Source organism: Microtus pennsylvanicus, chromosome X (assembly GCF_037038515.1).
Source record: "Microtus pennsylvanicus isolate mMicPen1 chromosome X, mMicPen1.hap1, whole genome shotgun sequence".
Lineage (NCBI taxonomy): Eukaryota > Metazoa > Chordata > Mammalia > Rodentia > Cricetidae > Microtus > Microtus pennsylvanicus.
Window position 1 is genome coordinate 119417964 of NC_134601.1, and position 25401 is coordinate 119443364.

The window sequence follows — 25401 nt, forward strand, 5'->3', positions numbered from 1 at the left end:
GAGGCAGAGGGGGTGCAGTGTTAGAGGGATGAAGACAAACGGGGACAGGGAAATGGATGAGGGAGCAGAGCTGCCAGAAAGAGTTCAATTGGAGATGAAGATAATGTGGGGGGGGGGAGCTAAATCAGAAACAGAGATTGATAAGGCAGGGAGCAGAAACACGTGAGGTAAAATAGTTACATCATACTGCTGAGACCAGATCTTTAAATAAAGTTGATTACATGCTTGAATGGATTGCACAATGAAATGCTAGTAAATGCCCTCTTTTCCCTCCAGAGAGCATTGGGGCAGTTTATCAGCCATTCGACTTTATGCCTTTCTTTACAGTTAATTATTTCTTATCCCCTCTGATGCTCAAGACAGCAGCAAGCTTTATTCTTCCTCATTGGCCAAGCTGAGATAAGTCTGTATTATTATTTTTTAATCTCTAGCTATTTCTGGATGACACAGTGAGTAAGGTGATTATTCAAGGCAGAGTGAACATCTCTTTTTGTGCTTAACTACCTTTGTGACTTCAAGGGGGGACTTCTTCCTCATTAAACAATTTGGGGTAGAGTGGGTGTTTGTTTACTAAAGGCCTTTCAAATAGGTAGTCAGTTGTACTGACAACTGTTATTTCTCCTTGGTAAGGAACGAACTTTGGAAGGGGAACCCGACTCTCTAAATGTGGCTGACGGTGGAGGCTGACGGAGAAGCCAAGGACAATGGTGTTGGGTTTTGATTCTACTGCATGGACTGGCTTTGTGGGAGCCTAGTCTGTTTGGATGCTTACCTTCCTGGACCTGGGGGAAGCAAGGAGGACCTTGAACTTCCCATAGGGTAGGGAACCCTGACTGCTCCTTGGACTGGAGAGGGAGGGGAAGGGGGAATGGGGGGAAGGGAGGGAAGTGCGAGGAGGGGAGGAGGTGGAAATTTTCAATAAAAAATAAATAAATTAAAAAACAAAAAAATGTGTTAGTTCTTCGAATAAAGAAAAAAAGGGACAAAAAAAGAAATTGGCGATTCACTTCCATGGAGTTGGGAAGTCTTTTTGTTCGTGTGTGTGTGTGTGTGTGTGTGTGTGTGTGTGTGTGTGTGTGTATACATACATATGATTTGCATTTGGGATAGGAAGCAAAAAGAAGTGGCTAGGGCTGGAGAGGTGGCTCAAAAAGGACCTGGGTTAAGTTCCCTGCACACATGGTGGCTCACAACCACATATAAATCTACTCCTATGGGATTTAATGCCCTCCTCAAACTTCCATGGGTACCATGCACACTCACGGTGCACATACATTTCAGGCAAACAGTCATATACATCAAGTTAAAATACATAAATCAAAAAATTAAAATACTGACAAAAAGGAAAACCAGAACCCTTAGTTTCTACTTGTCCCTCTAGGATAAAATTTCAGGGCTCTATGGAGATAGAGGTGGAGTGACATAGGGGGTTATTCTGCATTCTGGGACTTGTAGCTCTTATACATCCTCTCTTATACTCTCAATAACCTTACAAAATAGAAAGTATCACCATTATAACAGTGATAAGAAAACTGAGGCCTCAAAAGGGAAACTCAAATCTGGATTTGAGTCAATCATTCTGCAAGCCTAGGCATGCATTGCCTAGATTGAGATGGTTTTCATGAAGACATTGGTGTTCAAGCATGTCATGTCCTTTGACTTTAGTCAACTCTCTAGCTGTTTTTAACCAGATTATCTTTTTCCTCACCCAGTCTCATTTTCCTCTCCCTCTGCTTTATCTGTGTGGTCCCTCTCTTCCTGGTCAAACAGCATGATTAAAATTAAAAGATAAATCTATAGAAAGCATTGGAGTCCCTGAAATTATTTTTTTCACAGTTCCAGGGGACTGAATCCGGGGGCCTAGAGTATGCTATGCAAGTGCCCTATCACAGAAATAACCCAAAGCCCCTAAAGAGGCATCACTCACTTCCTAGAATCTCAAGATCAAGTGAGTGGTCACTTACACACCATACTTGTCACTAAGATTCAGAATTAGTGCAAGAGGCCAAGTACCTAAGGAGGAAAATGAACCGACAGTAAGCACCCACCTGTTTCTTGACATGTATATTGCCTTCCACAGGAAGATTGTAGGCGCTCTGAATCAGATTTCGGGCAATGAAGTAGTAGTAAACAGAGATGATTGACAGTGGGATAATGTAGAAAACCAGAAAGGAAGCCATAGAGTGGATTTTGGGGTGCAGCTCATTAGAGTGTGGGTAGGGGGCACAACTAATGAAGGTTTGGTTGGTATCTTTCACATGGAAGGGATGGAGGTCAGAAAACACAGCCTCTGGGACGGCCAACAGCATCGAGACGATCCAGATCAAGGCAGCTTTGAGACAGATCTTCATCAGGGCATGTGATGCCTGGATATCCATTGGCCGGACAATGGCTTTGTACCTGGGGCAGCAAAAAGGAAACGAATGGGTCTATGTAAATTGTTCAACATCATTATAGATTATCCCACAGCTAGGACCAAGGTGAAGCAAGTTAAGCTGCTGAGGTGCAAATTTAAGGAAGTACTCACCATTAAGTCATGAAAATATTTACTCTGAATTCTCATAACCCCAAAAGTGAGTGCCTTCTGAAATTGCCTTCTAAAATTTGGCAACCTGATCATGTCCCTTGCCTCATTCTAGCTGGCCTATAATGTATGCCTTGAGAAGTAACATTATGCTCTCTCTCTCTCTCTCTTTCTTTCTCTCTCTCTCTCTCTCTCTCTCTCTCTCTCTCTCTCTCTCTCTCTCTCTCCTTCTCTGTGTGTGTGTGTCTGTGTGTTCTCTCTCTCTCTCCCTCTCTCTCTCTGTGTGTGTCTGTGTGTTCTCTCTCTCTCTCTCTCTCTCTCTCTCTCTCTCTCTCTCCCTCTCTCTCTGTGTGTGTGTCTGTGTGTTCTCTCTCTCTCTCCCTCTCTCTCTCTCCCTCTCTCTCTCTGTGTTTGTGTCTGTGTTCTCTCTCTCTCTCTCTCTCTCTCTCTCTCTCTCTCTCTCTTCCTCTCTGTGTGTGTGTGTGTCTGTGTGTTCTCTCTCTCTCTCTCTCTCTCTCTCTCTCTCTCTCTCTCTCTCTCTCTCTCACACACACACACACACACACACACACATTCCTAAATATATAATATAATGTGCTCAGTAATTTAATGTTACTTGTATGTATATAATTTCTGGACTGAATGTTTGGTATTGAATAACCAATTAGGTGAAGTCTTCCCTGGGGAAAACTATTTCTCCCCCTCTCATCATTCCTTAGATGCCCGAAGTTGTTTTTGTCTAGGCAAGGGTTCCCATGAGATTTTTCCCTTTAAAAATTATATATATTTATTTATTGTGTACAATATTATGTTTCAAAATATATATACATTATACAAAGACTTGAGCTAATTAGAATATGTATTATCTCATGTAGTTATCTGGGTTTTGTTTCTATGAAGTCAATTAAAATTGACTCTGATTTTCAAGCATATAATACATTGTTAATAACCGCAGTCACTGTGCCGCACAATTCACTGTGACTTGATTTTAAGAGTGCTTCTCAGAAAAGCTGATGTTCCTTTCAGATTTCTTAATAAATTGCAGAAATGAATAACAAAGCAAATTGTTACCTAAAGAGAGACACAGTCTTCATTTTGAATGTTCACATCCATTTCCAGGAACCTGAAGTCATTAAATATTTTCAACATTTCTCTTCTTTCTTTCAAAGATTGAGGAATGAATAGGCCATTGAAAATGCTACACCCAGAAGGAGGCCTGTAATTAGCAAACTGATCTTCGCTTCACTGTCTTATTTTCTTCCTTCTGCCCTAGCTCTTACTGTTTTGTGAGGCACCTGTACCATTGCTGCCTTGGGTTAAGAACTCTGGGAAGCAGGCACAAGCCTGAAGTCAACGGTCTATTGAGGTGGATAGCTGAGCTGAACCAGCTAATAAACTGTTTACTCAGGTATAGAAGAGATTCTCTTTCTCTTAAACATCTAACCAGAAAATATAGCTAGTTAATGATTGATACTGTAGAGAAAAGATTTTTGCTGTCAAAGAAGTGATCAGAGGAGTCGTGCTTCAACTCTGGAGAAGATAAGGAAAGAGAGTAGATAGACTGGAAAAAAAAGGATGAAGCAGACATGAGAGGAAACAGAGACAATGTGGCCCTAAGTCACAGAGAGTCCTTCATTTCTGACCTATGAGCTACTTTTGAACATACAACCTCGTGTTATAATTGGAACATTCTGTCATTGCCTTTTTTCTTGAGTTACATTAAGTGGCTTCCATTTTTGTGACCAAAAGAGCCTTATATGAAATAGTCAACTACAATGGCCATTTGAAACTGCCACCATATTTATTCCCAGGATAGTTTCCTGTCTTAGTTAAGGTTTCTATTTATGTGAAGAAAGACCATGACCACAGCAACTGTTATAAAGGAAATAATTCATTGGGGGCAGCTTGCTAACAGTTACCAAGGTTCGGTCCATTATCATCATGACAGGGAACATGGAGGCATGCAGGCAGGTGTAGTGCTGGGTTAGTAGCTGAGAGTCCTATATCTTGCAGGCAACAAGAAGTTGACTGAGACACTTGGAAGTATCCTGAGCATGCCTCGAATTCTGCCCCCACAGTGACATACTTCCTCCAGCAAGGTCATATCCACTCCATCAAAGTCATACCTCCTAACAGTGCCACTCCCTATGTGATTATGGGGACCGATTTCCTTCAAACTACCACATTTCTCCTGTATCATTTCCAACCCTTAAAAGAACAAGCCGCCTCTTTGTACTCAAGGAATACATATGAAAATGCTGAAATCTCCATTTCATCTCTGTTTCCCTCCCTCTTTCTTCATGCTCAGTCCAGTCTGCATACATCTGAATTCGATCCTTACAATTCCTAGTTTGTCATCTTGAATATTTTGCAGACTAATTGATGCATCAAACACTCTCATTCTTCCTCCTAACATAGCTGAATTTTTATAGGGTTATCAGCTCTTCTCATCTTACACTTACTATGCACTGTCTTTAGTTAATTATTTGTGGTACTGAGTATTGGACCAAGACCTTGTACATGCAAGCTAGGCAAGCCCTCTATATAGTCCCATATTTCTTTTTGCTTTTCATTTTGAGACAATCCTTGTAAATTGCCCAGGTTTGTCTTGAACGTACTCTATAGCCCAGGTAGACCTCACTCTTGCAATTCTCTTGCCTCTGCTTCCTTGAGTAACTTGGATTATGGGCTGCACCAATTGGCCAAACATTAATTTATTGCTTTCTAGTTTTTTATGGGCATGCCTCTTCTACCTGACTTTTTCATCAGTTTCCTCCAGTATGAAGATTCTGACTTCTTTCCATTTTTTTCTATATCATGCAAAATGTCCCAAGTCCCTTGTTCTACATATGCTTAAGTAGGAGCTCAGCAGACACTTGCTATTGGTTGTCAATATATAACTTGGAGGAGAATCTCTTCTTCCTAGGGTCTCACAAATGAGAGGGGGGGGCTTCACTATTACACACTTAGCAATAATCATTCTTCTGTAGATGGGCAAATTCACTGTGCTGATAATACGAGGCTCTTGGTAATTCTTTCCCACTTCTGAAAACATCTGTGCTTCATTTTTCTTGTGTCAACATTGGAAAGGGTGAAGGATGGTCTTCACAAAATTAATGTGTCAAAGACTCAAACTGATTTGACTCCTCTGTCCAATATTGGAAACCTTCATCCACAGAAAGGCATGACTTTTACTCAATTGATAAGTCAGATGATAGTTTCAGTTCATTATTTTATTCAAATATTTCACCCCTTGTTTGTCTCTAATTATCTACTGTATTCAGTAGGAATTGTCAAACATTAACCCTTTAAAACTCCCAGTATAATCCAAATGCTCACTATACAAGGAAGACTGGTCTAGAAAAAAAAAACAAAATGAGCAAAATAGTCTCTGAGGTATGTTTCCTGAAATTAAATTAGAATCCTACAGATAAACTTTGACAAAACCACAAAACCTCATATTTATTTTCCATTGAGAATAGCACCTACAGTCCTCCTTGAAAAAAATGTGAGGCTGCTAATAGCTGATTGTAAGATGCCTATAACCCAGAGCATAGAGAAGTGGAATCTTTCAAAAAGTTTTTTCCATACCATATATTCTGATCATACAGTTTCGTCTCCCAACTCCTCCCAGATCCTTGTCTCTCTCCTCTACCCCATCCCTCAGAGTTATTTCTCAGCAAATAGGTTAGTGGTTCTTGCAGAAGATTCAATTCTTTTCTTTTAAATATGTGACATATTACAGTCATTCTTTTCCTATTTCTCCCCACATTAATGGTTCCTGTTTTTTTTTTCATCCTGGGAATCTGAATATACTCTAATTTCTTCTGGATTATAACTTAGGCTTGTGATCAAAGCAGAATCCCCAGGAAAATGGCTGAATGGAGGGACAGGTTGAGAAAAAAGAAAAAGACATAAAGGAAGGAAGTTAAGGGAGAATATAGAAGGAAGCAGGAAATAGGAGATGTTGGGTAAATGGAGATGACAGAAGGAATGAGGAGAAGAAAGGACTAAACAGTAGGCTGACTCTTTAATACGATTCTCTTCTTGTCGTGTCATGCACTCGCCTTCACCTGGACTTTGTCATGCACCTCACTGTCCCAAGGAAGCTAGTGTAATAGCGGTGGGTAGTTGAGAGGGAATTAGACACTTTTTTTGAGAATGCTTTAAAGACTAAGCAGGGGCTGTCACTCAGAAAGTGGTAATTTTCACAGTGAAATGCAACTCCGCCATAATAAAATGCATGCCTCCCAAGCATGTGGGATGGGGTAGGCACTAGTAGCACAAGGCAGCAGATCCTCAATACTTAAAATTGTTAAAATTGTTTCCCTTGTTTCCCTATCCAAGGCTTGGTGGAAGTGGTATGAACAAATAAAAGTTGGGCATAGAGTTGAATTCGATCTTTCTTCCCTATTGCAAAGGTATTAAAGAAGATTTTCAATCATATTAAATGAAGGATGATAAACTAAATGCCTCAAGGAGTTACTCAGCTTCAAATACAGGGTAAAAGCACTACTCGTTGTACTAGTTGGGAACATCACTCAAGAAAGAATAAACAGACATGCACCTTCAATGTATGTGTTTTTCTTTATAAATAATACATGTACCTTAAGAAAATATTCTAAAATTATTGCCCACTAAAAGAAAATGGAAGCTCTTGGAGGAAATGTTTAATTCTAACCTGAAGTAGGAATTGTATAAGATGAACTTCAAATACACTATGGTGACAGGCAGAAAGAAAGTGTTTGAAGGATGAGAGAGTTGTAGTAATGAACATTGAAAACATATTGAAGAGTCTTTTCAGAACAGTTTTAGCAATAAAGTTAGAGCAGTGGTAATAGATAACTCAGTGAATTTAAAGCTATTTAAAACCTATGCTGTTTCATTATTTTTATTTTATGTGTATGTGTGTGCCTCTGCTTGAGTTTATGTTCACCATGTGGAGACCAGAAGAGGAAGTCAAATTTCCTGGAGTTGCAGTTACAGGCCATTATCAACTAACCAGCATGAGACCCAACTTGGGTCCTCTGCAAAAACATTACCTGCTCTGAACTTCTGGGCCATCTTTCCAGCCTTTCTTTTACAATTAAATAACAAAAGAAAAGGGCCAGCTAACAAAGAAAAAACACATTTAGATGATGTCTATTTGTAACCTTCTATATAATCACTGATTCTGTTGAAAACAATGAAACCATTGAGGCTAGAGGTTTGGGAGTAATAAGACATTCATACAACGTGCTCACTAAAGATCACTACTTGGTTACAAATTGGAAAATACACTTTTATGATAGAAGGATCTAGAAGTTACCCCTTAACATATCAAATGCAAGGGAAATTTTTCCTTTAAACAGTATAGGCACATGGCACAGTGCTTAAGACATTCTTGGATGTCCAGGAAAATTCTTTAATTTTATTTAAAAGTTTAAAAAATATGTTCATGTTGATTTTGTCATTATACTAATGTATTCATGAAAAGGAACCTTCAACTTGCAAGCTTCCTGTCTTGGTCTCTGAAGTAACTAGGCTTATAGGCCTGAGTCATCAGAATGACTACCTATGCATTCAGTATTTGTGACTGGAACATTTAATCAGAATCTAAACATGAAGAAAAAAAGACAAATCCATATTCTGGTACATTCTAAAAAATAACTGACTTTGAGTAATCAAAAATAGCAATATCTATTGCAACTGTAACTAGATAGTAGGAACCTACTGCTAAAGAAAGATACCACTTACTTTGGCTGCAGGACATAGAAGATCATGTTGTAATTGATCTGGAAATTTCCTTCCTGCTGGCCAGTTTTCTAGTGCAAGAATCTGATGCAAAGTCCACTTTGGGGTATGGTGGGGAAATTCGTCATTATATACCCAAGAGTTAACCCTGCATGCTACAATACCAACCCTCAGACATGATGTGCCCACTCGTGCAATAGTGGAATAATTGTCATAGAGGTAACCAACCTCTTTAGGATTGGGTTAGAGGTCTGAACCGCAGGAAGAATTCATGCCTAGTACTATAAACCTGCTCAAAATTTCATGGTTGGAAAGGTCATAAATTCTAGAGAATTTACTACTGTTGTTTTTCAAGATAGATGGGTCAAACTCCCTCCTAAATATTTATGTTTGAGACCGGAGAAGTAAATAGCTCTGCAATTAAGAGCACTTGTTGCTCTTGTGTTTCCCAGCACTCATAGGACAGCTTATAACTGTGACTCCAGTTCCAGGAGATCCAGTTCCCTCCTCTTCTGCCCTTCATGAGCACTTGGCACACATCCAGTGCACACACATACATGTAGACCAAACACTCATATACATAAAAATAAATAAATAGTTAAATGTATTTATGTTTATAACTATAGATTAGTGCTAATCTCAACCTTGGTCAGAGAAGTTTCTTTTTCTAATGGGTAACAAGGTCATGAAGAGACTCATAATTGACCAAAGTGCTAATAATAAGTAACTGTTGGATGCTCAGTTCTAAACAGGTTATCTATATCAACCCCCATGTTCAATCTCTAGAGACATCTCAGAACAGAACGAGGAAAGAACATAAGAACCAGATGATGGGAGAAAGTGCTGCGAAATGCTGTCTTCTGGATACAAGATTGCTGTTTTTCTCATGAACTCAGAGAAGTATTGGTGACCTGCATAAGATCAAACCAGTTAACATTATAGCATGACTGGGGAGGAGGTCATGAAGTCACACCCTAGCTGCAGAGTTATTGGCTGTTGGTGGCAACTGGTAGGTTTCTCATTCTTCATTGGAAAGTCTTAGGCTCATGCACACATGGGAAGCACTGATTCCACTTAGCTGAGTTATTTTTTAAAAAGAAGATGGGACATGAAGTGGGAGGGAGATGTTTTGGAGAGGGCCCAAAGGGAGTTGGGGGAAAGCTGGGGGTGGAGACAACCAAGATGCACTATATACATGTATGGAATTGCCAAATAGCAAACACAAAATATTTAAAAAATATCAGTGTTAGGGCTGGAGAGATGGCTCAGTGGTTAAGAACACTGACTCCTCTCTCAGAGGACCCAGGTTCAAGTCCCAGCATTCACATGCCCAACAGCCATAGCAAAATGCCAATGCACATTTGAAAACAAAGCTGGATGGTGGTAGCGCTCTCCTTTAATCCAAGCATTCAGCAGGCAGAGGCAAGCAGATCCTTGTGAGTTCGAGGCCAGCCTCATGTATAGAGCTAGTTCCAAGACAGCCAAGACTGAAAAAGAAAATCAATACCATTGCTGTTAAAGAAATTGAGAGTAAAGAAAATGGAAGGTTCTACATGGAATGTGCTGGAAGAGGTATAATGCATGTAATACATGTAATGCATAAGCCTTTAATTTGGTCCATAATTATAAAAAAGAAGATATAAAAGAGTTTTAGAGGACAATAAGGGAAATTTGATTATGGGCTAAATATTATATGTTGTTAAAAATTTCATTAAGTTCTCTCAATATGATAATGGTATACAGAAGTGTGTGCTGGCTAATTTTATGTCAACTTGACACACAAACTAGAGTTACTTGAAAGAGATAGCCTCAGTTGAGAAAATACTTTCATGACACCCAGCTGTAAGGCATTTTCTTAATTAGTGATCAATGGGGGAGGGTCAAGCCCATCATGGGTAGTTCCATTCCTGAGCTGGTGGTTCTAGGTTCTATAAGAAAACAGGCTGAGCAAGTCAGGGGGAGCAAATCAAGGAGCAGCACTCTTCCATTCCCTCTGCATCAGCTCCTGCCTCCAGGTTCCTGCCCTGTTGGAGTTCCTGTCCTGACTTCCTTCAATAGTGAACAGCAGTATGGAATAGAAGCCAAATAAACTCATTTCTCTCCAAATGGCTTTTTGGTCATGGTAGATTGTCACAGCAATAGAAACACTAAGACAAAGAGTGTCCTTATTCTAAGAAAAAACACTCAAGTATATAGGGATTTACTTTTCAAAGCTCAACATAGAACACAGCAAGCAAACATAAACACAAACATTTACACCCATACATACTACATTGTAAAGGCAAATTGAGGAAATGTTTTTTATTGGATGTAAGTAGGTATTCTAAATACATATTTTTAAAAGATAAGCTGACAGTAGACTAAAGGTAAAATAATGTGTAGTGGTTTGAATTAGGATGACCCCCATAGATGCTCACATTTGAATGCTTGTTCTCCATTTGGAACTATTTTGGAAGGATTAGGAGATGTGACCTTTTTGAGGAGGTGTGTCACTGCAGGCAAGCTTTGAGGTTTCAAATGCCTACACCACTCCCAATTAGTTCTCTCTCTGTCTCTCTCTTTCTTTCCCCTCTTCCTGTCTCCATCTTCATCTCCCTCTTTCACTTTCCTCTCTGTCCCCCCTCTCTGCTGTGGTTATTGTCCTAACATATAAGTTCTTAGCTACTGCTTGAGCACCATGCCCGCCTACCTGTCTGTTGCCATGCTTCCTGTCATGATGTTCAAGGACTAACCCTCTGAAGCTGTAAACCCAATAACTCTTTCTTTTATAAGTTGTCTTAGCCATAATATTTATTCTCAGTAATAGAAAATTAACTAAGACATAATGTCATATATTTTGCTTAATGCCATTAAAGGTAAAAGCCTTTGCCCTGTCAACAACATTATTAAATTTTAATTGAAATGTGACTGAATGTGTCTATCAGCTCAGGACCTACACCAAGAGCAAGAGATATATCTTCCTGGCTATAGTCACATTGTTCTCTTGGGTTTGGAATTTTAATATTGTCTACAACCTGTGAGGTTCTGTTGTGTTCTCTTTTGTTTCATCAGGACTATTTTTAAGCCACTTGTTCATTGAGGGAGGCTAGTTTAATTAAAACTAGATTACATACAAATACACATCAGTCCAGAGTGACTGGTTGTGAGCTGAGCCACAGGGAAGAATGAGGCTGCCATTGGGTGGGGGCACCACTTCTGCTGCCTGGTGCGAGATGGTAATGGATCCTGTGGTAGAGTGGTCAGGGAGTGAGCTTCAGTTTAGACCCTAATGATTAATTCATCCTTACAGTTAAATAGAAGCCAATATAAATAGGTTTGATACTTTCCTTTCTTACTCATTATCTAGGTCTCAACTCTCTCTCCAAATGGGTGATCTCCTCTTTGGGGTCCACTGTCCCATAGGAAAGTTTCCAGATGATATAGCTAAGGTTTTAGTGGAATTCCTAGAAATCTTCAACAGAGATCTTCCTTCTTTGGGAAGAAGCAAACTTTAAAGCTAGGCCAAGGGAGTGAGTCATGACCCATGCTGTGAAACGTAATTGGACTTCCTCAAAGAGACCAAAATGTAATTGGTTTTCCTCAAAGAGATCAAAAAAAAAAAAAAAACCAAATAGCCTATGTAGGCAGAGTCCTTCCATGCCCAAGACAATTCTAAAGTTTTTTTATCTGGGCGTTGCAATTTCTCCACCATATCCTCTCCCAATAGACACCCTGTATCTCCTGGAGAGCATAGCCGGCTTTGGGGAGGAGCGATGTCGCTTATTTGTTCCATAGTACAATGAACGTCATTGTGTTCACCTTTCACTAAGGAAAGAACACTATTTCCCAAAGAAGGATTTTAAAATCCCCCCACCAGGTTAAGAGTTAACAGGCAGCGATATTTCCGCATATTTCCTTTCTTCTTCAAAGTCTCACTTTGCAGCCACCATATGGGACTTTCTTTTGTGTGTCTCTATGTTTTTATATCTATCTTTATTTGTGTACATGTGTGTATGTTTATCTGTGTATGCACCTGATGGAGGCCAGAGATAGATGCATGTATCTTCTTCACTTCTCCACCTCAGTTTTTTGAGGCAGGATCTCTCACTAAACCTGGAGCTCAGGCACTTGTGCTCGCACCGACTATGCTATGTTTTGATTAAATGATCATGGTTTGTCCTCATAGCAATCCCGTAGGGCAGACACCAATATTACTGTTCTTTAACAGATGAGTAAACTGGGCTTTAGTACCTTTCCCAAGACCACCAATGTTAAACATTAGCGACAAAGTTTGAGCCTATTCACCATCATGAGAGCTTCCTAATCTGATGGTCCTGCAGTTGATCATGAAACCTGGTATTCCTGATATACTAAAACACACACACACACATGCACATACACCTCCCCCAATACATATGCGCAGAGAGAGAGACAGAGACAGAGAGAGAGAGAGAGAGAGAGAGAGAGAGAGAGAGAGAGAGAGAGAGAGAGAGAGAGACCCCTGGGTCCTAAAAGGGTAATCTGAATGAGACCCTGGAGCTGAGGTTTAAAAAGAAAAAAAAAGTATTGGCATCAATGAAGAAGCAGAAGCCTACAGGCTAGCATCTGGGATCATGCCAGGAATATTTCAGAGAGAAAGCTAGTGATTCTGGGAGATGAAATTGGATGTGTAGCTCAGTTGTCGAGCACTTGTGCAGCACGTGCGAGACTTTGAGTTCAATCCTCAGTACCATAAAACAACAGCCACAGAGCCCTCTGAGTCTAGGATATGAGAGCTGTGAAACTCTTAGGGGTAAAGTGAGAAGAGAGAGGTAATCAGTTGTTAGACATCTTTTAATGCTTTCTCATAAGGAATTGGGCACCAGTTGAACCTGGAGCCAAAAATGAGTTTCATCAAGATGATCTAATTCCAGAGTTCAATGCTAATCTCATAAGGAAGCTTTTGAGAAGGGATATAAGCAGGCTGAAATATCTCCCTTGCCCTCAGGTATGTTTAAAATGACAAAGGAAAGCAGTAACCCAGTTAAACTTCGGTAGGCATGCAAGGATCTTGGCACAAGCTGTTCATAGCCCATTCTTCAAAAACTTTATGGAGGGAAGAACATATATTTAGATCTCGTTACACCTTTTCAGCAATTTATGAGCCTCAAAGTTAGAAGACCATTTCCAGATTCCATTTTTACTCTGAAGTCAGACATAGTGAAGTCACTCTACCTTACAGCCTAGAAAATCACTGAAAATGGAAAAATGAGACAAGACCCAAAGACAAGGTTCACTCACAGCCTGGGATAGAATGTATCATTGACTGGGGTCATAGACTGTCTTCAAAGCTGCTCATTCATCTCAAACAGACTCAGATGTGAAGATTTAAATGAAGTAGGGAGAAGTTACCAGAAAGTCCAGGAGAGTGTGGAAAGCAAGACAGAGAAGGAGGAAGAGCAAGGGAATCCATAAGAGCCTCGGGAGCACGTTACAGAACTGTACCAGCCAAGGACAAAGTGACAGCATTTACCCACCTGTCCCTAGCCCTCTTTGGCTGAGACTTGTTGAAGGTTGTTAATTCTGGGATGGCCTCAGCCTGTCCCAAACCTTCCTTGGGCACAATGTTTGCCCTTGATCTCTTAAAGAAAGCCCAAGTCTCCCAGGGCATACCAGGGGGATACAACCACCACCTGCAACAGAAATTCTTTTCCTGCTCCATTTAGTTTATTCAACATATATGTAAACTTTAAAACATTGGAGACTGTGTTTGGTTTTAAGTATATTTCACATTACTGGGGCCAAAAATAGAATTTCTAAACTACCCTGACAAAGTATGTTACAATTTTTTCCAAAACAAGATGCATTGAAATTCAAAAATACCATCATGGCATATGACTCATTCTGTTGAATTACAAAAGTTCAAAAGCAGTATACTTAAATAAATTTTGGTGAGAAGTTTGAGAAGCAGTAAGAGCAGTGGCTCAGCTCAGTAACTTACTGGGTCCTCCAGCTTAAGTTGGCATTGGCGGCGTTGGGGAGGGCTTATTGTGTAAGGAAGGAGCTGGGGGGCAAGGAGAGAGGCAGAGTGGGGCTTGGGGACCTGAGACTCTACTTTCACCATTAACAATTTATCATGATTCTCTTTTGACTGTTTTGTTATTTAACGAAAACTTACATTGCATGTACTGTATACCTGGCACAGTTCTTGATGGCTTTCAAGAATTAACTTAAGAAAGAGATAGATTGACACTAAATGATAAAAAGGTCTCTAATTCGAATTTTACTATGTAAGAGATGGATAGCTCTTGAAATGTTTTCTGTCATTAAATTCTAAATCTCACTTTAATGCAGTTATGCCCATACCTATTAGCATCCTCAGTCAAATGCCTTTGGAACTCTTGCTTGAGGAATAAAAGCCTAATATTCTATGAAATACTTTTCAATAATTACTCTTACCTTTATAAAATCCTTATTATGGTATAATGTTGTCAGTACTATTCATCATTTCTCTCTGCCCTTCACATCCTTTCTCTCCCCTCTCTCTTCTCTACCTCTATTCTTTCTTTTCGCTCACCCTCTTGCCTTTTCACCCCTCATTCTCTCTTACACAAAATGGAAAAACTAGAATCTGAACAGAGGCTATCTGGCTCCTGAGTCCAGGCTTAGAGCAGAAGACTTTAGAGGCCCCATTTCCTTTATCTGGGAAACCTTGGGTTCCACTTCCAATCTCTCTCTCTCTCTCTCTCTCTCTCTCTGTCTCTCTCTCTCTCTCTCTCTCTCTCTCTCTCTCTCTCTCTCTCTCTCTCTCTCTCTCTCTCTCTCTCTCTCTCTCTCTCTCTTTCTCTCTCTCTCTCTCTCTCTCTCTCTCTCTCTCTGTGTGTGTTTGTCTCTCTCTTTCACACACACACACAGAGAAAGAGAAAGGTAGATGGATAGATAGATAGATAGATAGATAGATAGATAGATAGATAGATAGATAGATAGAAAGATAGATAGATAGATCAAGAACCAATTGACATAGTTACCTTAAGTCAGTAAAGATATCAACAAGGAAGGTGAATGAGAATGGTTAACACAGTGCAAGAGTCCTGAGAGTACACCATGGAGAGAGATAGAGATAGAGATAGAGATAGAGAGAGAGAGAGAGAGAGAGAGAGAGAGAGAGAGAGAGAGAGAGAGGAGAATTCTACAAACAAAACAAGAATTACTAAACAGTCTTATATGTGATGTTTTGATATAATTCTTCCCAATTACTTTTTTGGTTGTTTTTAGAGGATTAAAATTAGAATTTTTGTATCTTTTAACATCAGTCTGTCATATAAACATTTTGTGATATCCCACAGATTCCCCTCTAGACATCAGGCTGTACCCTGCCAATGCTAGCAAGCCTCTTTGGCCACTGTTTTTTCAAGGAAGTCTGGTGATCTCTAGAGAACACAGTGTCTTCTTTCTCATGTCTCTGCCAATTTGCTCAAATGAAGCAAAGCACTCCCAGCTACCCAGAAAGCAGCATGTCTGGTAACATAGAAGAATATTTAAGTATCTATTTTTGGCAGGTTCCTATACTAGGAACTAGCTAATGTGAATGAATCCATAAGCTTGGACATGAAGTGACTTTTTTTTCCAGACTCCATTTTGGAAATGAAGGATGATGATTCTGGCTGGGACAATGACTCAGTGGTTAAGAGCACATGCATGCAGTTCTTCCAGTTCCCAGCACCCATGTTTGGAGGCTCACACCATATGTAACTCCACATAAGGAAACAGGTTTGAGATGTTCAAGTGGCTCAGTTCTCTCCTGTCATGTGATTAGCTCAAGAGTCCTCTCAAGACCTCACACAACATTGCTCTGAACACCTTACAGACTCCAAGTTCTTTCCCATTCTCTGGCCATTTCAAGTCTTCAAAACTCACTAGGGATGACTGAGAAATGATCTTGCCAGACCCAGTTCCCTCCCCCTTCCCCCTTTATTATTCACAACTTATTAAACTTGTTCAGTGAGCTCTATGAAAAGGAAGCAACACCATGCACAATGGTGAAATGCAAAGTGGGAGGCGAGAAGCAGAGTGTGTGTTGGAATATAGCTAAACTTTGCCGTCCGAAGCCTTTCCTTTTCTGGGTTTAAAGTGTTCACTTCAGACAACCGAGGACATGCAGGAAGAAATACCTGACTGAAAGACCTTGGCTTTGTTCTCGATTTTCCTGTATTCTGATCATGTGCTATAGAACCCCACCTCACCATTTACAAACATAGATGACAGTGGTTCTTGATGATCTGGAAAGCTAAGGTGTATGTTATGGCAGGAGACTTGAACCACTACAATAGCAGAGAGATGTAGGACCCCATGTGTGTGTTCATGTGTGTGACAAGAGGTCAGAAGACAATGTTAAGAGTTCCTCCTCTACTGCTGTCCACTTTGCTTTTTTAAGACAGTGTCTCTCACTGATCTGGAGCTCATAATATAGAAGCTCATGATTCACCTGGATAGTGAATCCCAGGATCACTCTTGTCTCTGACTTCCTAGAGCTGGTATTGCAATTGTGCACCACCATGGGAAGCTTTTTCACATTGTTCTGGGGGATTGAACACATACTTGCAAGGAAAGTGCTTGACCAATTGAGCTATCTATCTCCTTGCAACCCAAGATTTTGGATTTTTTATATATAATGTTCCCTAGCAACTCCGTCCTGGATAACTGGAATGGGATCATGGACTCTCCTAGGCCCACTCCATTCCAGAAAGTGTGCACACAAGTCTGCATCATGGACAGTAAACTATTTGGGACTTATTGACCAAATCGTGTCTTTGGGCTTTTTGGTATGGTCATGATATAATAATGGTTCTTTTTTACATTTTAAGTGGGATGTGTCAAAATTACATGGAATTCTAAGTTCAGCACCCATAAATAAAGTTTTACTGGCACACGGCCATACTCATTTGTTTACACCTTATCTATAGCTGTTTTCATGCTACAAAAGTAGAATTTAGCGGTGGCAATGACTACCCTGTGGTCTTCAAATCCTCAAATGTTTATCATCTGGCTCTTTACATAACTGTTTGCCAAGTTCTGGCCTATGTGCACTGAATATGGGGACATGGCCAATGTTCCTGTGTTCTCTGCTTGTACCCCTCCAAGCTATTTATTCCATCTTTAAATAGCTGTAAGCCTGCCTCCCATCACACAACACTGCTTATTAGCCTTATTAATTTGTGATAATAAAGACAATAGGCCACTGAGCCCTGCCATTGGGCTTCTAGTACCAAGCTCTCACTGCTCAGCACACTGAGTCAATTCATCAGGACACTGAAGGACTAAATTGGTATTTCAGGCTCTGTTTGGCAATCTGAATGTAAAAGTTCCTGGCCAATGAGGATTTAAAGTCTAACTGGAGAAGCAAGATATCCCCCAGAAAAAAAAAAGCCCTTAATGAACATGACAATAACTTCTACATAGATCTTTGTGAAGAGCCCTTAGAGATGATGGCAATGGATCAATATGTGAAATACTGCACCACAATAGAGACAAATGCACATATCCTTCTAATTCCAAATCTCTCCTCCATGGAACTATAGGCCTGAAAGCAGGAAGGCATCAAGTGTCATTTCTTTCACTTGAAGAAGATACCATTGTATCCGAGTACTATTTCCAGTTACCTGGGAACGTCCCAGAGCCTAAGGCTCTAGATGCCCCTTCCGTGATGATTTCCCATGACTGCCCAATTTTTAAACTTTTATTATTGCATTATAATTACATTTCTCCATTGCCTTTCCTCCTTCCAAACTCTCCCATATGCCCATATGCCTTCTCCACTCTTCTTCAAATGCATAGCCTTTTTCATCAGTTGTTATTGCATATATATTCAGTCCATATAATGTTATTTGTATGTATGTTTTCAGGGCTGACCATTTGGCACTAAACAGCCAATTGGTATACCCTGGGGTAGACCTCTCCAACTTCAAGGTTTTCTCGGGTACCTATAGTTCTTTGTGTAGACGTTCCTATTTCTACTCTGACATGCCCATTGGTGTCATCCTTGTTCAGCTCGTGCTTGGAGAGTCACGTTGATACAATTTTGTTGGTGTAGCATCTGGTATTACTAGGAGACACAATCTCATAGAAAACTCCCTGTTCCTTTGGCTCTTACAATCATTCTGCCCCATCTTCCGCCATGTTTCTTGAGCCTGAGGTGTGGTAGTGTTTTGTAGATGTATTCATTGGAACTGAGATCCAGAGCTCTGTGTTTTGATTGGTTGTAGTTATCTGCAGTAGTCTATAGCTGTTGCAAAGAGATGTTTCCTTGATGAGTAGTTAGGACTGTACTAATCTGTGGCTATAAGGACAAATGTTTATAGACAGCTGTTAGGGATTATGTTAGTGTAATAAATTGGTGATTCTCTTCTAGTTACTATGATTTCAGTAGCACTGAATAGTTAGCTAGCTTTCCAATACTAGGCATTGTTTCCATCTTGTTAAGTGAGTCACCAAGTTATGTAAAACACTATTGTACCCTTAGAGTTATTGTGCCATGCTGGTCATTGATGTGGTTCATAACATCATGGCTGAATAGGACTGTTATCTGTCTCCCTCCTTAGGATGCTTGCATAGTGCCTTCTGGTACCCTGAAAGCTAGTTTTCAGAGATGGAGCAAGACTATTGCTCTCTAAAACCTTGTGTCTTCCCTTAAGGCACAAGTAAAGAATGCTTAAAAATAAACACTGCTAAGCACTGGGCCGAGCTTCCGAAGTCCAGTCAAAGAGAGGGAGAAGGGATCATATGAGCAAAGGGGCCAAGACCATGATGGGGACACCCACAGAAACAGCTGACCCAAGCAAGTGGGAGCTCATTGACTCCAGACTGAGAACAGGGGAACCAGTTAAGGACCAAACTAGTCCCTCTGAATGTGGGTGACAGTTGTGTGGCTTGGGCACTTTGTGAGGCCACTAGCAGTGGAACCAGGATTTATCTTTAACTGGCTCTTTGAAGCCCATTCTCTATGGATGGATATCTTACTCAGCCTAGATACAGGGAGCAGGGCTTTGGTCCTGTCTCACCTTGATATGCCAGACTTTGTTGACTCCCCATGGGAAGCCTTACCCTTTTTGAGGAGTGGATGGGGATGGAATTGAGGAGGTGGGGAGAGCGGGAGGAGGGGAGATGGGAAGTGCAGTTGGTATATAAAATGAAAAACTTTTAAATAAGATTTTTTTAGAAAATACTGAATACTGACTATATTTATGAGCATCCTGCGGCACATGCCTTCTTCACACTATTTTAATTTTCAGTTCACTTTTCAATTCCACTTTTGTTGACAATCTAAGAAAAAATTGTGCTCTAATTCTTCTGTAATGTGTTTGATCAACTAATGTAATAACAGGCAATATCTAATTAGATAATCACCCAATAATGAGAGTCTTTTAAAATTTAGTTTGGATCATCATATTTTATCAGGCATTTCCAGGGCTAGAGAGATAGCTCAGTGGTTAAGTGCTCATGCTGTCTTTGTAGAGGACCTGGGTTCAATTTCCAGCACCTATCTGGTGACTCACAATCATCTGTAACTACAGTTCCATGGGACCCAACACTTTCTTCTGGCCTCTGAAGCAACCAGTCATGCAAATGGTGCATAGACACACATACAGAAACAACATCCATATAATAAAATAAAAAATAAAAGATGTTTTTAGAAAAGCATTCCCCATAGGTTTTCATGGAAAAAAAAACTACCTGCTGTTTTACTGTAACATAATTTTTCATTGTTCTGAAAATTGTGCTTAAAGTACTTTTCCTAACAGACATTTGACCCAGATGTGACACTGCCGAACTCAACAGAACAGAACAAAACAAAACAAAATTAGCAAAGGGCAAAGGGAAACATTGAAAAGCTTGAAAGTGACCTATAGTTCTATTTATATGTAGACAGTGTAAAGAAAGAAATGAGTCACACAGACATGTTATTATCACAGTAAGTCCTTCTGCTCAAAAATAAATTTCCTTATTGCCAAATTTCATATTCCCCCTATCTCTTTAATATGATCATCAGTAGTTTTCACTGACCAATTAGCCTGAGTAGAATACAAAAGAAAGAGACAGAGATGAAAGAAATAGAGATGAAGAACAAAAAGGAGGAAGGCAAGGGAGACGGGAAAATAATAAAGAAATAAAACTAAAAATAGATTTCCATAGAACCCAGCTATGCCACTCCCGGGTGTTTACCCAAAGGATTCCAGGCTAATATATCACAGAGCTATTTGCACATCAGCATTTATTGCAGCACTGTTCATAATAGCTAAGCCAGGGAACTAACCCAAGTAGCCAACAACAGAGGAAGGGGTAAAGAAAATGTGATGTAGATTGGAATTTTTTTTCAACTATGAAAAAGAACCAAGTCATATCATTTTTGGGAAAATAGGTTTTAGTTTTCTTTCCTGTTGGTGCAGTAAAACACACAAAGACAACACAGAGGAGAGCTCATCTTGGCTCACAGTTCTAGGTTATATAGTACTTCATAGTGGCGAAGTTGCAGCAATAAGAGCTTGAAGCAACAGGTCACATTAAGTCCACATGAAGAAAAAGAGGTCCCATAATTGCCTATGTGTTGCTCCTCAGCTCATATATATATATATATATATATATATATATATATATATATATATATATGTGTGTGTGTGTGTGTGTGTGTGTGTGTGTGTGTGTGTATATATATATATATATATATATATATATATATGCCAGGATCCCCTGGCACCGCCCACAGTGGGCAGACCTTCCCACCTTAGTTCATGTCGTAGACCTTCTCAGAAGCCCTTCTCCCAGGTGATTCAAGATTGCATGGACAATGAAAATTAACCATCACACATAACTAAAGCAAATTAAGCTAGGGTTACAAAGACATCATATGCTTTCTTTTACACCTGGCTCCTAGATTTTATATTACATATATAAACTGTGCATGGATATGTTATGTGAAAGTAGAAGGAAAATCATCTGGGGAACCAAAAAGGAGTAATGAGAAGAAATGAGAAGGAGAACGGGGGAAGAGTAGAGTAGGCTGGGACACTTGCTCAGCATACAATTTATATTTCTATGAAAATAATTTTATGTCACCCATCATTGTGTACAATATAATGATACACAATGCCTTTTACGATCAAACTCAAACTGGTCAAAGTGTAGAGAATAAAGTGGCCATACGGTCACCAGCCTCAATCAGTATATCAACCCCATACACACTGCAGGCTCGGGGGACATTTTGGAAGAAGAGGTGGAAAGATAGCAAGAGCCGGAAAACCAGGACACGACTGTGAAATAGTGTCTTCTAGACATAAAGAGTTTCTGAAAGAATCCATTTCTCCAGGGACAAGTCCCTATTCAGTCCCAAGGGTTATCTATAAACACGCGTACACTATGGACAACACTAATTTGACTTAGTAGGATGTGTACATTTGTGAATGTGTAAATGGAGATTGTAGTTTTGTTTTCCAGCTGCCCAGACCTGAATAATCACACAAAAACTATATTAATGCCAACACTGTTTGGCCAATGGCTCAGGTGTATTTCTAGCTTGCTCTTATATCTTAAATTAATTTTTTATTTGTCTATGTATTTTCATGTGGCCATGGCATTACCTCATTTTCTACATATCTTGTTTTCTCTGCAGGTGACTGGTATATTTCTCCTTTGGCCGCTACATGGCATCTCCTTAAGTCTACCTTCTTTCTCCCTTTATCTCTTTTTGATTATCCAGCCTAACTATATTCTGTCCTGCCATAGGCCAAAGCAGCTTCTTTTTTAACCAATGGTAATAAAACATATTCACAACATATAGAGGGGCATCCCACATCCTGAGTGTGTGTGTATGTATGTGTGTATCTATATCATATGCATTGTCACATATGTATGTGACAATAATAATTACAGAAAAAGAGGCAATGAATTTGAGAAAGAGTGGGAGACATAGGAGAAACTAGAGGAGAGAGAGAGGGGGTGGGCATGATATAAATATAACATTCAAGTATGAAATTCTCAAACAATATTAAATAATGAAATTTAAAGAAACACATCTTAAGAACACTCTGGCTCTTTTCTTCCCATGAAATTTCAACCCTTACAAACACATCGTGTAACTAAATTTCAGCTTCAACTCCTGCTTACTGGGCTGAGAGTCCCAGCCTAGTTTCAGGATCCCTGAGGCTTTGATGCTCCCGCACTCCTGCACTCCCCGCACTCTCCGCAGTAGGTACTGCTGCAGACCTCTGCTGAGGTTTCTGACTGACTCACTTTGAAGTGAGCCAGAACTCGGTTCTCTGATGCTAAATTGCTGAGGGGGTTTGAGACTCTCAATGCTGACCTCACAGGCCCAACTAGGTAGCTAGAAACTCCATGTTAGCCGAGCTGGGCTGAGCAGACAAACGCCCTTTTCAGCGCAGCTTAGAAGGTCTTTCAGAGAGGTGGGGTAAGCTTTTCCACTCCTGATCATGGCAAACTAGCTAGTGACCGGGCAGAGCTTCAGAAACAAAATGTTAGGGGGAAAAAAAATCTCTTTGAAACCCATCAGAGGCGATAATAATGCGAGAAGCTGGAATCCTGGGGAGAAATGAAGGCTGGCATTCTGTACTATTCTCCCTTGAAGCCTTCACAGATTTCAAGCAGCTGTTGGGTGAAGATGGGTAATAAGGGCAGTCCAGGAGCCCCTGAAGGAGGCTAACAGCCTGGAGGTTAAGCTGAGAGCCCCAGAGGGGTAACCATCAGCAGAAGAGGAAAACTGGAACTGGACCAGGTTACAGCTTGGGCCTGAATTACCCCCAAATGCAGACCAACGCTCACAGAGGCCACGGATCAGCTTCCAATTTGTTCAGTTCCAGTTAAGATTGATTCAGTACTACCTTCCAGCTACCAACAAGGGCAAAGGCTATATTTTCTGAATATAATAGCACCCAGAGCCTCAACTTACCTAAAGGTTTTCATATACAAATATAGGCATTCAAACAAAAATTGCTTGGTCTTGCTGGAGACAATATAGGTAGGCTGCCGTAGGACAATGAGGAAAAAGTTACAATAGAAAGAGATTTCCCCAAACAGACTAAAACCTTCAGGACACAGATTGAAGAAATAATATGAACCCCAATAATGTGAACAAACAAACAAACTATACATCTATATGCACCACAGTAATACCATTCAAAGTTGAAAAAAGACAAAAAATGTTAGATTAGAAAAAAACACAATATTGTTAAAGAAACTACAATAAAACTGTGACTTCACAGAAGAATTCAGATGATGATGAATAGTAAGAGCAAAGTGTCAAGAGACAGAAACCCTCCTCTCAGAATTCTGAAAATATTCTCCAAAAGTAAACCCCAAATAAGGCATTATCAAACATAAATCAAGAGGACGTGTCGCTACTGGACTCACTACTAACTGGGACACCATAGGGAGTTCTTTGGCCAGGAGGAGACTGATCTCTAGAGATCACAAAGGAAAGAAAAATGCAGGAAGACAAATAGGAAGATACAGCAAAATCTAAGGGAGCATAGGGAGGAGAGGGTGGAAGGAAAGTGGGGAGGGAGAGGAGAACAGGAAGGACCAAGAAGGTCCAGTTGGCGGAAGGTTGCAGAGAGAGAGTAAGGAAAGAGATATCTTGATAGAGAGAGCCATTATGGGGTTAGCGAGAAACCTGGCACTAGGGAAATTCCCAGGAAACCACAAGAATGATCCCAGCTAAGAATCTAAGCAATATTGGAGAGGGCGCCTGAACTGCCCTTCCGCTGTGGTCAGATTGATGACTACCTAATTGTCATCATAGAACCTTCATCATAGAACCGTCATCTAGTAACTGATGGAAACGGATGCAGAGATCCACAGCGGAACACTGAGCTGAGCTCCCAGAGTCCAGTCAAAGGAGGGAGTGAGAATGTGAGCAAAGGGGTCAAGAACATGTTGGGGATACCCACTGAAACAGCTTACCTGAGGTAATGGAAGCTAACTGACTCTAGACTGACAATGGAGGAACCAGCATAAAACCAAACAAGGCCCTCTGATTGTGGGTGACAGTTGTGTGGCTTGGGCAGTTTGTGGCAGTGTAATCAGTATTTATCCCTAGTGCATGAACTGGCTTTTTGGAGCCTATTCCCTATGGATGTCCTACCTCAAGTGATGTGACAGACTTTGTTGACTCCACATGGGAGGTCTTACCCTCTCTGAGGAGCGAATGGGAAGTGGTGTGGGGAAAAGGTAAGGGAGCAGGAGGAGGAGAAAACACTTGGGGAGGAAAAGGTTTATTTCACTCCCAGTTCCATGTAACAGTTCGTCATCAAAGGCAGTGAGGGCAGGAACTCAAGCAGGGCAAAAACCTGGAGGCAGGAGCTGATGCAGAGACCATGGAGGGGTGCTGCCCACTGACTTACTCCCCGTGGCTTGCTCAGCTTTCTTACAGAACCCAGGACCACTATCCCAGGGATAGCACCCCCCATCAATCCTAGTCCTGCCCCATCAATCACTAATTAAAAATGCCCTCAGGCTTGCCTACAGTCTGATCTTCTGGAGGTAATTTTTCCTTGAGGCTCCCTCCTCTCTAATGTCTTGTGTCAAGCTGACATACAACTAGCCAGCACAGAATGTAAGAAAAGAGAGACAAATTATAGACCAGGTGTGAACAATAAAAAATCAAGTAATAAGGTAAGATCTTTGATTTAGATATATAAGTAGAACCGAATTTACCAGTGTGTGTTCGTAAAGCAGAAGCCTGTGACCAAATTACAAGTTATCAAGTGTATTGCATCAATTTGCTTGTGTTATTCAAAATCACAAAAATACCAAGACTGGTGAAGATAGCAAAAAGCTCATAGTAGGTGCCATTCATCAAATGAGTACTTAAGATTACTCAAAACACAAGAAAATGGAACTACTGTCAACTTTAGCAACCTATATAGGAAGCAAAACTTGGTAGTGGCTGCAACAGTTTGAATGTCCTCCCTCCACTGAAAAAAAATAGGGTTGAAATTTGGTTGTCTTTCAAGCAGTACAGTGTTAATAGGAGGGACCTTTACAGAGTGGTCAGATTATGAGGTCTCCAACCTTAGTAATGAATCAATGCCTTTGTTGCAGGAATGCATTAGTTTCACCAACAATGAATGGCTACTTTTTACAGTTTAGTGAATTTGTTTTTATTATGATATTTTTTG

At 40.3% G+C, this 25401-nt stretch overlaps 1 protein-coding gene across 1 annotated transcript in view; it reads right to left on the reverse strand.

Moving 5' to 3' along the window:
* The window catches only part of Grpr (gastrin releasing peptide receptor), a 40407-nt gene that overhangs the window by 6889 nt on the left and 8117 nt on the right, over positions 1-25401 (reverse strand). Inside the window, exon 2 of the mRNA XM_075958229.1 lies at positions 2049-2400. Coding sequence (XP_075814344.1) covers positions 2049-2400 — 352 coding nt within the window. The remainder of the gene's footprint in view (positions 1-2048; positions 2401-25401) is intronic.